General features: G+C 50.3%; 1 protein-coding gene across 1 annotated transcript; it reads left to right on the plus strand.

Annotated features, from left to right (window-relative positions):
• The first annotated feature begins 929 nt into the window (after positions 1-929).
• Positions 930-14,253, plus strand: ubl3b (ubiquitin-like 3b). The gene is made up of 5 exons (XM_088925415.1): positions 930-2,437; positions 8,068-8,176; positions 8,785-8,871; positions 9,279-9,356; positions 10,067-14,253. The coding sequence occupies exons 1-5, from the start codon at positions 2,411-2,413 to the stop codon at positions 10,117-10,119; spliced, it is 354 nt and encodes a 117-aa protein (XP_088781541.1). The 5' UTR covers positions 930-2,410; the 3' UTR covers positions 10,120-14,253.
• The last annotated feature ends 218 nt before the right edge of the window (positions 14,254-14,471 follow it).

Genomic DNA, 14,471 nt, shown 5'->3' on the forward strand with positions numbered 1-14,471 from the left:
TACACCATAAAATGAAATTTTACTATGCTATGAATAATTCCTCATATTTTATATAGTGCTTTCTGGACACAAGCACTTTACAGGTAATGGGGACTCTCCTCTACCACCACAAATGTGCAGCCCCCACCTGGATAATGGGATAGCAGCCACAGTACACCAGCATGCTCACCACACACCAGCTAATGATGGGGAGGAGAACCGAGTGATGAAGCCAATTCAGAGATTGGAATTGTTAGGAGACCATGATTGGTAAAAGCCAGGGAGAATTTTGGCCAGGACAATTACTCTTTTTGAGGAATTCCCTGGGAATTTTAATGACCACAGAGAGTCAGGAACTCAAGTTTTACACCTCATCCAAAGGACAGTGGGTTTTTATTTTTTACAGTATAGTGTCCCTATCACTTTCTGGGGCATTAGGACCCACACAGACTGTAGGGTGAGCACCCCCTACTGGCCCCTCTAACTTCTCTTCCAGCAGCAGCAGCCTTAGCTTTCACAGGCGTCTCCTGGCCAGGTACTTGCCAGGCTCACACCTGCTGTGCTTGCTAGCTGTGAGTTGCAGAGTGATATAGCTGCTGGCTGACGATTGCTTATATACACCGGATGTGTTCATTTTAAGAAGCTATGTAGGTAAACATTGGGAGGTATTGATAGGAGGTTTGCACAATCTGGATGAGTCGCCTCGGAAATATTACACAACAGACCGATTGTAACACCACGTTCCCTACTAGAGCTTCCTGTGTTGCTCACGAATCCACAGTGGTCACGACGTCACGCACAGAACGGCGTGTCTTTTTAATCTTGCGTTGTGGAGGGGGTTGGGCAAACTGACGCCAAAATAAAAAACATCGCGAATGAGGAGGCGTGGATTAGCCAGGAAGTGTTTTGCGCTGCATTTTGGTAAATTAAGTTTATTTTATCTTTCCGTCACTATGTTGAAGCTTCAGTAGAGAAGTAGTCGTATTTGCTGTGTTTGGTGCTTGAAAAACAGAATTTTGGTGTTGACCAGGATTTTGAATGTAGACTTATATATATATTTAGGATAGACAGAATATATATTTAGGTGTATATTTAGACAGAATATATATTTAGGTGTCAATGAGAAAATAGTGTTTTATATCCCCTACACAACATGCTCTTTTGTGTAGGGGATATTTTGAGTGTTCATATCAGTATCTTACAAAATACTACTAACTACTAAATAGTTTTCATGCTGGTGGCACAGGATGCTTAACAAAATATTATAACTTATTATTATTGCGGTGTTGAGATAAACGTGCTTTGTTTTCGAACTTCAGCCGAATTAAAATTCGGCTGCAGTTGTGACTACGTCTCAAACAGGAAGCAATCTATGAAAAATACAAGTCCCATGATGCTCGTCTGGGTTGCGTTTCCTGAGTGGAGAGGCCAGCTGACTTCCGGTGTCTTTAAATCGACTGCCATTAAGTCAGTCCGTCCGGGCTGCTTGTGTTTTCTGGCGGATCGGAGCGGTCCAGACGGCGAAAATATAGATGGAAAAGGACATCTTTATTCCCGTTTAGATATTTTTAGAATCGAGAGAGGGTCGACAGCTGCGTGAGCGGCGCTTCGATGTAGTTTGTTCGATATTGCGAAATCTGTTTTTTTTTTTGTTTTGCGTGTGTCTTCTGTTTTCGCTGCGGTTCCTCTTTGCTGCTCTAAAATGCTGCTGGACTCGGGACTGTCCGTCACCCGCTCAGAACGGACACGGGTTTATCAAACCGGCCACTGGTTTTAAATGACCGTCGGAGCCTTCTGTTTAGAGAGAGTGAGTTGGGGGAAAGACCTCCTCATAGCCCTTTCTGATAAATCAGAAACTTCCAGCTTCCTGGTGCGTCCGTCTACGGGCCTTTTTGATAAATCTCGGAATTTATCTCACGCCTGGATGAAGAACGGCTGTGTGTGTGTGGAATATATTGTTACATGACGACGTGTAAAATATTGATTGTCCTGAATACTGGCGGCGCCGCTGGATCTTGGAGGAGCTCCTAAAAACACAGCGAGTTGTGGACGATGTGAGAAGAGTTTATCCCGTCGGCAAACAGCCCCTCGGTGCACAGATGCACGCCGTTCGTGGCAGTTCTGTGAGCCGCTGTTGTTAATGGCGCTTGTTGGTGTTGCGTGTGTTGGTTTGTAGGCGGTCTGACAACAGGCGGCTAGCCCCCCTGGACTCGTTAAGTAGTACTACCGTCGCCCTGAAAGCGCACTTCTACGAGCCGGTCGCGCCTGTGCCAGGCTGTGTAACGCGTGGGTGAGACGGGGGGGAGGGAGGCGGAAGAGAAACGCATAAACATTGCCTTTGTATCGGCTGGGGGGGGGAGGTTGAATTCGCTTCCTGCTCCGACCCACAGTGTCTTTGTGAAGGCCAGCGACGGGACCCGCTGACGCCGACATGACTTCTCATCGAGACCAGGAGACGGTGAGTCCCTTTGCTTGGCGTTTTGTTTTTGTTTTTGTCGGTTCCGGGAGCCTGGCATTCCGGGGTTCACGTATATACTGCGTGGAGCGACTTAAAAACAAAAGACCCCTCTCCGTTGCTAGGGTTACCATCTGTCACGTCTTGTTTCGGAGCGACTGCCCCCGAGTCCTGACTGCACGCCGGCCCCGCGCCCACCCCAGATCTCATCAGCTTTAATGGAGCCAGGTGGCACTGTGAAATGAAATAACTCTCCGGGAGGATAGAGGTCAAGTCGCCGTTTCTCCCCTGGAGAGGCAAAGTGTCATTAGGTGGATGAAGAAGGGATCCTGGACAGTCCAGTCTTCGTAGATAACTGCCCCCCGGCTTAGTCTTTTTTTTTGTAGGGGTAATAGCCAGTCTTGCATTTCGCAAGCAGTACAAAGCAGCTGGCATGCCCATTGCAGATGTCCATTTCTCTTCTCTTTCTGGTGGCTGATATGACTTGGAACTCGAGAACAAGAGCATCATCTTGTGTTTTACAGCTGTTTCACCAGGGGCTCTGTGATCTGATGTTTATGTAAGGGGTGATGAGGGAAAACGATGAGTTCTCACCCAGGAATGAGAGGGCTCAAATTCAGCCCCCCCTGTATCCAGCTAAGTCTTCTATTTTGCTGTTGTCTTTTGAGGAAGTCCGAGTCTTTTTTGCAGGGGGCGTGGTGGTTGTTGTTGCTGCCTTGCGGTGCTGGGCTCCTGGGTTCAGTTCCAGACCTGGAGTGCCGTCTGTGTGGAGTTTGTATGTTCTGTTTGTGTTCATGTGGGTTTCCTCCCAGAGTCCACAGACGTGCCGGTAGGGTAACTGGCTCCTGGTTAAACTGGCCCTGGTGTGAGTGTGTGTGGTTGCCTGTCCGGGGCGTAGCCTGCCTTATGCCTGGTCCTTGCTGGCTCAGGCTCCAGCTCCTCCTCGGATCAGTGTTGGATAAAATGGGAAAATGGGAAATGTTTGGAGAGGGCAGTAGGATCAGCTGCCACGGTGGCTGTGCATCTTGAATGTGAGTGAGGGACCATCGTGTGGAGGACAGTGTTACTGGCAGAGAAGGATCCTCCAGTCTAATTCAGACATCAGTCATCGGTCCAGCTGGAGACAGTGTTGGGGGGGGGGACTCTCCTAACTGCTGACGCAGGAGAGCGCTGTGTCTATGAACAACTTCTGTTTTGGAGACCAAGAGCCATTGAACACATCAGTATGAAACATTTCTCAAGTGGCAGGTGTTTATTATAGAGCCACGTATGAGTTATTGAGTGCTTTGAGTGGAGTGTCCAGAAAAGCTCTGTAATAGTGTAAGCAATTATTATTATAAGAAGTATCCCAGCGGTGTAGTAAGACGATGCTGTTCAGAAGCTTGGAGCCATGCTTTCACAAAGGAGATACTTTGGATGCATTCCTGGCCCGCTACCTTTCGCCCCAGCTCTGTGATGCTGGTTGTAGCTTTTCGTGAAGCACTGTGGTCTGTTTATTTAAACTCTTCTTGGACTCCAGGGGTCTCAGGCTTAGACTAATGTGGGAGAAAATGCACCTGGATACAAAAAGGATAGTTAAAGATGTACAGATGAGAGAAACCAGTTTACCAGATGTAAGCTTTGTAGCTTCTCGCTAGGCTGTGTACTGTATGTTAGACTGCTGAGCTCCATTGTGTTGGAAGTCTTGCCTTCTCCCAGTATGGGAAGCTTCTGAAAGCCCAAGGCCTGTAAATGCTGGCCACTTTTTTTTGCTTTTGTGAGGAAGTCCTGATCCCTCAAAGGTAACGGGGGGAGGGTGGTTTGGCTCCCGCTCCTTCTCCGTTTCCTCTTTTTAATCGTCGAGCAGGGAAAAGCCTCCGTCTCCGGTGCCCCCAAGGTGGGGTCGCAGCTGGTGGGGCGGAATCAGATCTCTTGGACATGGGGCTGCCTTGATGGCTGTGCTGGGCCTGAGCGATGGGAGAGTGGGCAAGACCGTTCGGTGGTGCGTGTTGTTTCACTGGTAGGGTAGACCTTCTCTGGTAACTGGGCTTCCCAGTCCTCGTCCTCGCGGTCCCAGTATCTGCTGCTCCGTTGGGAGCCTTTAATCGAGCTGGTCACATGATTGAGTAGACCTTTCTAGTTTTCTGCTTCTGAAGTCTTTCTGTGTTCAAGCTGTTAGTGGACACTTGTGAGTGAATGGAAAAATCTCTTGCAGTCGTGATGCTACAATAATTCGTATGCTTTGTTGTAAACTAATAGTTGAATCTGGGGATTTGATTAAGAAATCCTGAGCTCCACTGAAGAAAGCTCAGGATCTTGAATGGGAGGCCTAGTGTCAAGGGATTTTTGTGTGACCAAAAGGGCTCATGTACTGTAGCCTCCCTTGATATAAAACCCAAAAGTTTCCATTGTTGTGCAGTAATATCTATAGGCAGCAGGGTTTTGACATCCTGATAGATGTTTGCATCGTTCTTGAAGGTACCCATGTGGAGTATTCCGGTGATGTTTTTAACAAGATACGCATGTGCCGTTTCGTTAAGTCCCAAAGTCATCAGTTGTATACATTTTTCAAGGATGATGAGTGAGATGCGTAGAACAATGATACAGCTACATTGGCTCAAGAGTTTAATGGGGGGGAACTGAGACTTTTAAGTTTCACCACAAAGCAGGTTTTTGTTTTTGCAAAGGAGATCTTTGCAGAGTTTGCAGCTTGAAGGAGGCCGGGATTCAGTTCCGTCTCAGTGGCACACGGTTCCCACCCAGCTCTTGGGGAGCTGAGCCCTGGCCAGTGTCCACCCTCATTCTGCAGTCTCGTGTCATTTTGACATGACTTCATCGTCCTGCCGGGCCAGGGAGGGTTGAAGTAAAAGTTGTCTGTTCTGCGTCGGTTGGATCGTGTAGCTCGTGTTTTCCTCCCCCTCCTCACGCGTTTTAACAGTACATACTGTACTTGGGCACATTCTTATTTTCCTTACATTTAAGAGAATCTGCTTGCCTTGTGCAGTGCAGCTGTGCCTGTTGCGCGGCAGGTGTTGTCTTTTACAGTTGCGGTCTTCTCCTTTTCCCTGAACTAGTTGGGCAGGTCTGACAGACAGCCTTTCAGTTGCTGTGCTGTTGTCATGAACTTGCCCCTGGAGCGCTGCACTGGTCTCCCTTCGGGCTCGTGGAGACGACAGGATCACCATTGCTGTGCATTGGGTTTGCCCCCATGATTCCTTATAAAAAAAAAAAAGTCAGGAATTGAGGTTACTGAGGCCTGCAGTGCACAGAGCCTTCAGAGAGGTCTTGTTAGTCAGAGAGGCTTACGAGCTAGAAGAATAGTGAAGTGTTGTTGTTGTTGTTGCTGTACTTAAGTTATTTTTAGTGCACTAATACTAGTCTTGGCTAGACAGTGGTATTTCGTTCCGTTTTAAATGTAACATTCATACAGGAATGACGGTAATGACGGGTGCTGGCTTAGCAGAAGAAGCTTGCATTAAAAAAAAAGGGCTTTGCAGAGCAAGCAGGCCTGTGGCTTTTGCAGGTTGAAGCAAATCTTGTGCATTAAATCGAAAAGGCGGCGTGAGGGTGTCGAGAAGGCCTGGACCACGAATGTACACTTCGCCTCAGTAGAGCTTGACAAGCTCATTTTGACACTGGGGAAAACCCCAGACATAACCTCTAGCGGGCAGGAAATGGGTGTGCTGTCGTACAGGGCCGAGCGCTGGCTGTTGGTGCGTTTATGTTGGCAGAAAAAATAGAAGGTCCTTTCAGGTCTGTGGTCCAGTGTTCAGCTCTGCCTCTCTGCGGTCAGAGAAGCCTGTCGGCCAGTAGGTGTGCAGAGGAAGGGAACTGCTTATCTTGCTGTGGTTCGGGACTGTCCGTGTTGTTCTCCATACTACCCTTGACATCTGCAGTGAAGGGCATTCTGGGAAGGATAGCTAGATGGAGTTTGGACAGATACTAGGGAGGGAAGCTTCTCCTATGCTGTTTTCCTTCTCCAGGGGCTGGAATTAGTAATGTCCTTATTTGCAGCCAAAAGGGAGGATCATAACTGTTTTACTAGAGAAGTGAAATGAGCTCTAATTATTCCCGTACAATGTGATGATTTTGGAAACATTCATTCATTTGATCCACCTTTCGTTTGGTCGAGATCTGCTCTCGTTTGTTGACGTCAGCTGGGCAGATGCCAGACGGCCCCACGGGGGGTCTTGGTTAAAAGCTCCCCCGCAGCTGCATCAATGATCCCAGTTGTTTGAAAACTCTCCCAGGTGGAGGCTGGCGCGACTGTGTCCTGGCCGCTCGGAAAGCGATGTGATCGACTGCGACAGCGCTGTGAAAGCTTGTGCTGTGGGCGCCGGCTGGAACGATGATGAGCGGTCCGGCTCGTTTGTGGGCATTGAGGACTTTAACACATTGGCAGTTTGATGAAGACTCTGAAGTGGAGCGCAGAGGGTTGCTCATCTTGCTTGGAGAGATTCTAACCTTCCTTATGGCCACATATTATACAGTCCAGTTTGTAGGTCATAATGTATTGGGCCCTTTGAGACGCCCTACTGGGGAAAATGTTTGTAGGTCAAGGCTGGAGCAAGGGAATGGCTGTTTCCCAGCTCTGCACAGCACCTCTCTGCTTTCCCCCTGTAACTGGTGCAACGAGACAAGACCCTCGACTGTTCACGTTGTTCACACGTGTTCAGCTGCGTCTTCAACATGACATCTCGGGCCGAGAGGCCGTGGAGCTAGCGTTTCTGCTCGGAGTGGGGGTAGGGCGGGTTAGAGTGACGCTCCCGTTTCCTCTGGTACACGACAGCATGAAGAACCGGCCGACGTTGTAGCCATTAAAATGTAATCCCCTCCCCCCCCCCCGGCCCGAGCCGGCAGGAACACCTGGGACGGTCCCAGCAGCGCAGACAGTGTGTGGACTGTTCAGAGCTCTCCCGCGCGGGAGGAGGAGGAGAGCCAAAATAAGAGCTCGTTTGTCTTCACATGCCAATGAAACGGGATGGCTGGCTGGCTGGGAAGCCATTTTATTTTTTAGAAAAGGGCTAAATTGAAGTACACTCAAACCTGGCGTTCGTGGTTCATGCCAGTGACATGGGCTAGGGCCCAATTTGTTTTTAAGTGCCCTCAAAAGAATGTTAGAGCCAACAGTATTACTTTATACTTTTTTTAACAATAGCAACTTAATGTAAGGAATTATTATTGTATTATTATGTACAGTGCTTTTCTGGCCACTCCACTCAAAGTGTTTTACAGGTAATGGGGATCCCCTCCACCACCACAAGTGTGCAGCCCCACCTGGATGATGTGACACCAGCTCTCAGTGTGGAGGAGAGCAGAGTGATGAAGCCAGTTCAGAGATGGGGATTATTAGGAGGCCATGATTCAAATTAGGCTTTGTACTTTCAAACATTTTTTCCAAGATATTGTAATAAATAGCCATCCTTTTAATCTGAAGTTGTAATGATTTGAAGAGCACCAACGTAGGGTCAGAAACTCGGACTCCTCCGAGAGTACCGTCCTTGTTTTCCTGTGAGCGACTTGTGAAATGGTAGGGAATGCCCGGCGGGGCACGGTTATACCTCTCGAGCCACCTCGTTGGTTTCGTGGAGGTAGGAAAGTCGAGAAGTGTTATTCCTGAACTAACGGCTCGGGTCTCTCCCTCCCCCTCCCAGGTGAACCTCCGTCTGATCCTGGTGAGCGGGAAGACCAAGGACTTCAGCTTCTCCCCCAACGACTCGGCCACTGACATCGCCAAGCACGTCTACGACAACTGGCCCATGGGTGAGCGGGTGGGCACGGGTCCAGGCTGGGCGGCACGGGGTCGAGACCGCCGGGCTGTGAAGCAGTGGCAGCAACTAAGCAACTGAGGGTCCGAATGCATGGAAGTCCTCCTGTTTTACTGACTGGAAGGGCCAGTTTTTACCCCCCACCCTGCCTAAACGAAGCAGAGATAGAAGGATAACACTGCTGGCAAGAGCAGTAAATCCAGGGCGCAGTGCTGTAATCGTCCAAACTGTGCCTCAAAAGATCCATCCTGAAAGTGCCCCCATGAAGACGGAAGGTGACCTTTTGACCCCGTTTTCAGTGTCTTCTCCATTATGGAGGGGACGTGGTCAGAGAGCCATTCTCTTTGTGTGTGTTGCTGGAATAAAAGAAACTTGGTTCCATCCAGTGTGCATGCTTAAAAACTCCTTCCTGCTCCAAGGCCGAAGACATCCAATAAAATCTGTGTAAAAGGGCAGGTTTCTGGTTAGTCGGTCCTGTGCACGTGAAAGCCATGATCTTGTGATGCTGGCAGACGAGGCCCTCTTGTTCCCAGTGTGTGTGTGGCCGGGGCAGGCCTCTCCCTGCCGGTGCTGACTGTCCTGTCCTGTCCTGTCCCGTTGCAGACTGGGAGGAGGAGCAGGTCAGCAGCCCCGGCATCCTGCGGCTCATCTACCAGGGCCGCTTCCTGCACGGCAACGTCACGCTGGGAGGTGAGGACGCCCGCCTGTCCCTTCCTGTGCCGCTCGCCTCTCTGCTTCACCCCGGAGGCGGGTGGCGGCGGTGGTGGGTAACGCTACTGCCTCAGGGCTCCAGGCTGCTACGCTCAAGTCCTTCTGGATTGAAACCTGGAGTTCTAGCTGTGACACAGCAGCGCTGCAGCCCACCCCCACCTCATGTCACCTGCTGTTCCCCCTGTCACTTCCTCTTTCCCCCCCCTCCATGTTCCTGTTACATTAATTGCAGCTCCTTCTTCCTTCTTGTTTCTCTCCAATGCTGCGCCGCTAATTTTCCCTCCTGTTCTCATGTTCACGCTGGGGGTGAGGCGGCGGCGGGCATCTCCGGTGGCTCTGCTCTTCTGTTTCTGTATTAAAATTCTCCTCCCTCCCCTCCCCTCCAGCTCTGAAGCTCCCCCCCGGCAGAACGACGGTTATGCACCTGGTTGCCCGGGAGACCCTGCCTGAGCCGAACTCCCACGGTGAGCCAGCCGGCAACCCCGCTCCGGGATCGATCTCGGCATCTAACGTGCGCTGCAGCCCTTCAAACATGCAGGGCAGCGGCACATGCTGATAAATAACTGGGGCCTAGAGAGATGCATTTTAACCAGCACTAAGCACAGAATGGAGCACGCACCAGCAAAGCACTTTCTGGAGTAGCTTAGCCAAGTGATTTGAAACGGGAGCTGATGCGAACTCTTCTCCGGGGGGTTGGCGGGAGAAAATGTACCAGCTGTGGGAGCTGGTTCTAAATATACCAAGGATTTGCATTACTGGGTGTATCGGGGAGGGGCACGTTCAGGACAAAACATGCTGTTCAGTCCCTCAGCTGGGTGTTCACTAGGTGAGGTCATGCTGTTTAGCAATATAACCAAGCGATTGGTAGGTACAGTTTAGACACGTTGCAAAGGTAATGAAACGCCTACAAATACAAAATGTCATGCCTGTGTCTGGGAGTAAAGTCTTTTACTTCTGCAGTAGTAACACTGCAGTAACCCCGGTGTTGGGTTTTGTCGCCACAGGAAGTGTAGAGACCAGACTAGAGTCGGGAGGGGCATCTCAGAGAGTGAAAATAATCCAGTCAAACTCGAACTCTGCTCGCTGTCGACAGGGCGACTCACATGGGCACAGTGCCGTAGCCGTTTCCAGACATGCAGTCCAATGTTTGCTTTTTATCTCTCCTCTTCCCCAGGTCAGAGGAACCGGGAGAAAACTACAGAGAGCAGCTGCTGTCTGCTTCTGTGAACCCCTCCCCATCCTGCCCTTTCCTCACTCCCAGCCCCTCCTGTCCTTTGCCCCCGTTTGTCCACCTCCTGCAAACCAAGGGCTGGAAGTGAAGATCTGGCCGACCCTTAACCGACCCTTAACCGACCCCCCCACCCCCCCCCCAATCATACCCACCCACTCGTCACCATACTGGACGATAATGAAGCCGAAGGCCGCCTCAAATCCTGAAAGGAAATCCGCGTTTGCCAACACAAATCCTAAAGGAGTCCGTACCCTGCTCCACCACTGCTTGGCCCTGCTCTTCTGGCGTGAGGCCGGGGAGACACGTCGTGCCCTCGGAGGAGGCGGGGGGCTGCCTGCCTGTGATCCGGCAGGGTCCTGTCCGACGTGGCCTGAGCAGCCAGGCCACGTGCCACCATTTGTACCCCCACCAGGGACGCTGGACTAGAGATCTGCTTCCGCGCTGGTGTTCCCCCGACACCAGAGTATTCCAGATTCTGCCTTACCTTCTTTATTGTATTTGTTTTGTTGTGACTGTTGGGGTCGAGTGTGGACGCACACGGCTATACCTCCTCCTGCTCCGAAGGAGGATCTCCGTGGGATTGACGGGAGGAGAGACGCCTCGATGAGCGACAGTAGGGGTGGCTCGTCATTTTAACAGCTTCCCTGTTTCTTTATTCCTGGGAACGCCTTTTTTTTTTTTCTGGTCCGGGGGGCGGGTGAGCCACAAGCGGACCCTGCCTCCTGGCCGCGGGCTAAACCGCACCTGTAATGGCCAGTACGCATCCCGGTGCATCCTGGGAAAGCCGGGGGGGGGCGGGAGCGAGGGCGTCGCCCGCGGGCGGAGCGGATGAGGACGAACCCCACGCAGGTTGCGGTCGCAGCGCCAGGCCTCGTCCCCGGGGGCTGCCCGCCGTGTCCCGTCGTCGCTGTGAATCCAGTGCCTCTTCCCTCCTCGGCTCCCCGTTTCCGGTTGCCCGCCGGCCCCCTGCCTCCTGCCCCGCGCTGCTGTGGGGGCTGCGGCTCTCGGCTGGTTGAGGCCTGCCCGCTCTACGGATTTGGATTTTTGCTTGGCTTGTTTAAAAGGTGCAATGGCGGAGAGAGGTTATTTCCCTCAACACGGCTTCAGTAAGCCCTTGGAGACCCCTGTGCACCCGCGAGACGGGTTCGGATCTGCCTGTCAGAGCTCCTGCAGGAGGAGCTGCCATGCCGCTGAGCGAGCAAGCGAGCGATGTCGTCCCGGGTGTGCGGGACACACCATCCCCGCCACAGCTGGAGCAGCTGTCTGCCCGGCGCTGGGCTGCACCTGCCCTGGAGCAGGGAAGGGCTTGGGGATCGGGTCTTGAGGTCTGGCCGGACGGCTTGGCCTGCTGCGAGACGCTTATTGAACGCAGATCCTCTCCGGCCAGGCACTGGGAACCTAGTTCAGCCTTTCACTGGTGTCGCAGTGTCGGGCGAGGGGCCTTTTTTCACAATTTGAAAGAGCCAGTCTGGGGCAGGGTTACAAAATGCCGAAGAAGAGATTGCCTTTCTTAATGGGGGAAAAAAATGTTTGCTTCCCAGGGTGTGTCTGTCCCAAGGGCAGGAGCAGAGAACCGGACACCCTTAATCTCGCTGGTTCTCTCTCTCTCTCTCCTACGTTTTAGCTGCTGCAGTGTTGTTTTTTTTCTTCCATCTTGAATTTCGCCAGCGTTAATCCTTCAATTATGCTGTTCAGTGTACAATCTTGAATGCAGGCTTTCTTGTAATGGCGGTCTAACGGTGTCGTCTTCTGAGCCTTGGAAACCGAGAGGGGCTGTTAGCTCGGTGACACCCCCACCCTCCTGCCAGATCAGCTTCCAATGATCAAGTTAACTAATTAAAGCCTTAACGGGCTTAGGAGGTTTACTTGAACTGTTTTGTTTTCCTAGACCCACATGATTTTGCCTTCTAAAAAAAAAAAGTTACAGAAGTATCTTGAGATGCCAATTTTTGATTACAAAAAATCTTGTAGACGTTCCAGGCAAGCAGTATGTTTCTTCAATTAAGGGTGGAGCAGTTGTGGGGTCCCCAGAACTAGGGGTAGGGACCCTTGTTCTACAGGGCCCTTAGTCGATCACAGGGGGGTTCAGTCCTAGTCCTGTAGGGCTGGAGTCTCTCTGAAGGAGCAGCGCTTGGGAAGCTGAAGGAAATGAGATTTGTTCAGCTTAGGCACTGATGTGCAATGAGCTGCATGAGGTTGTGCAGGCCTGTGATAAAAAAAGATAAAAGGGGTAGACACCACTCTGCCTCCTGGGCCTGGATCCGACAGCCCTGGTCTTGTTTTTGGTGTTTGTCCCCATCTCTAAAAATACCTTGAGCCCATTTTGTTTCCCGATTTAGAAATCGTAAGCCATCCGATTTAGTTCAAGTTTCTTTTAATCCCTTAAAACAAAAGATTGTGACTGTGTCAAGGATGACCGGGCCTGATTGCCTCAGTTAGATCACCAATCCTGATCACCCGTCACACATTGAGATCAAGATTGGACTTGTTTCTGTTCTGCGGTTTCCAGTTTTGCCCCCCCAAGTGCCGTTTTTAAGTAGCTAAGCAAAATTAATCATGACAAGAGCTCCCGTTCTGTTATACAGTGGGGATGGATTGAGCAAAGTAATTCCAAGGATCATGTTTAAAATTAACATTAATAATGAAATTACCTCTCCAAAATAAACACCAAAAACCAAAGGCCTATAACTAATCTGTGTCCAGCCCTGGGCTTGAGTAATCCAGCAGCTTTTATAAGTCACCATTAAATCAGATTTTTAAGACCTGGCACAATTTAATGCTCAATTCTGGGTGATGATGGAGCAATTAAGGGATCGTTTGTTTTTTTCAGGGCTGACAGTTTGTTTCAGTGTTCCCTTAATTGAAAACTGTATTTCCTTAACTGCTCAGTAACGTGGCAGTGTGCCCAGTATTTAGAAGTGGGTGATTCAGGATGACCCGTCAGCCCTACTGTAGTGGGGTTCTCTGGGATCAGGAATGGAGACCCCCCCCCCCCCCCCCCGATTTAGATTGTTTTTGTCTGTGGCCTTGAACTGAACACAGCCTGAACACCTGCCGGTGTGTTCAAAGGGTGAGAGTTTCTTCCTACCCCAATGTTTTGTTTTTTATTTAAAAAATACGTCACGTATTTGTGATCATCCTGCTGCCTTGAAAGCTGAAACGCTGGGATCGCTGGTTGACCCGCAGGAGAGAGAGGGGCGCCAGCCCGGGAGGAGCTGTGAGCTCACTTGTGCGGCCCTACCGCTGCGTCCTCGTACGCAGACTCCGGAGCTCCATCTGTTGTGCGACTGACCGAGGCGAGTCGGTGTTCCGGCGCTCGGCGCTGCTCAGGTCTGCAGGCCCGGTGTATTAACGCCCAGCACACGCATCTCTGCGGTGTTCGCGGCCTGCAGAGTGGCGCAGGAGACTCCTGTGCGTTTGGGAGAAGAAAATGTGAACTTGGCATCCGTCTGTGTGTGTGTGTTTTTTTTTTAACGCAACTCCCTCCACGCCCGCGCGCGGAGAGAATGGCTGCACCTTGATAAGGAGGTGTTGATGTCACGTGGCCAAAATCATTCGTGGATTCGGTGCTGGCTGGCTAGCGCGCACTGGCGGAAGAGCGGCTCCACGGTGACGCTTTAGCCGCGTGGCGGCAGTGTGATTTGCATGATACTACGTCAGCCCAGAACAGGAACTGCAGTATGACGCACCTTTACAGACTTCATGCGTAAGGGTACTGTCTGGACACTAAAGTATCCGTAATTTTACCTTGGTGTGTATGCAGTTTTTTTCTTGTCTTGGAAATATTAATATTAAAAGAATTATAAATAGAAATTCTATCGTTTATCAGCGTTGTTTGTATATTTTACTACTAAAATAAATTGCCGATTCTTTTTTTTTAAATGAACTGGACTCTGTCCCTAGTATGAAAGGCGAGATAAGGCGTCGCCAGCTGGGACAGTTCTACTGGAATAAACTAAAAAAATGACGCGTCTCTGCCATCAGCCGTCCGTAGGTAACAGACATACATGTGAATTAGTGCCGGTCGATGATACTGCTGAGAGTTTGTGCTTAAATAAAAATGTAAAATATGAAATGGTCTGCTTTCAGCTTGTATTGTAAATTAATAAATCAGTTTAAAGGTAAGAATTGTACTCTCATCATTTCGTGCAACTGATGGGTTTTGCATGTTCCTAAAACAGCATAGTTTGTAAAAATAAAAAATGTACCATCATTTGTACACTGAATGTGCCCAGAATATGCACAGTAGTCTACAGTAAGAAGTTCCTATGCCATTCGGACATCCAGAGGTCGGGATCCGATAATCACCTAAGGAACAATGCATAAGATAAGTGAGGTATTTGTGTTT

The sequence above is a fragment of the Atractosteus spatula genome, chromosome 9, assembly GCF_055471065.1.
Source record: "Atractosteus spatula isolate fAtrSpa1 chromosome 9, fAtrSpa1.hap1, whole genome shotgun sequence".
In the NCBI taxonomy this organism is placed as follows: domain Eukaryota; kingdom Metazoa; phylum Chordata; class Actinopteri; order Semionotiformes; family Lepisosteidae; genus Atractosteus; species Atractosteus spatula.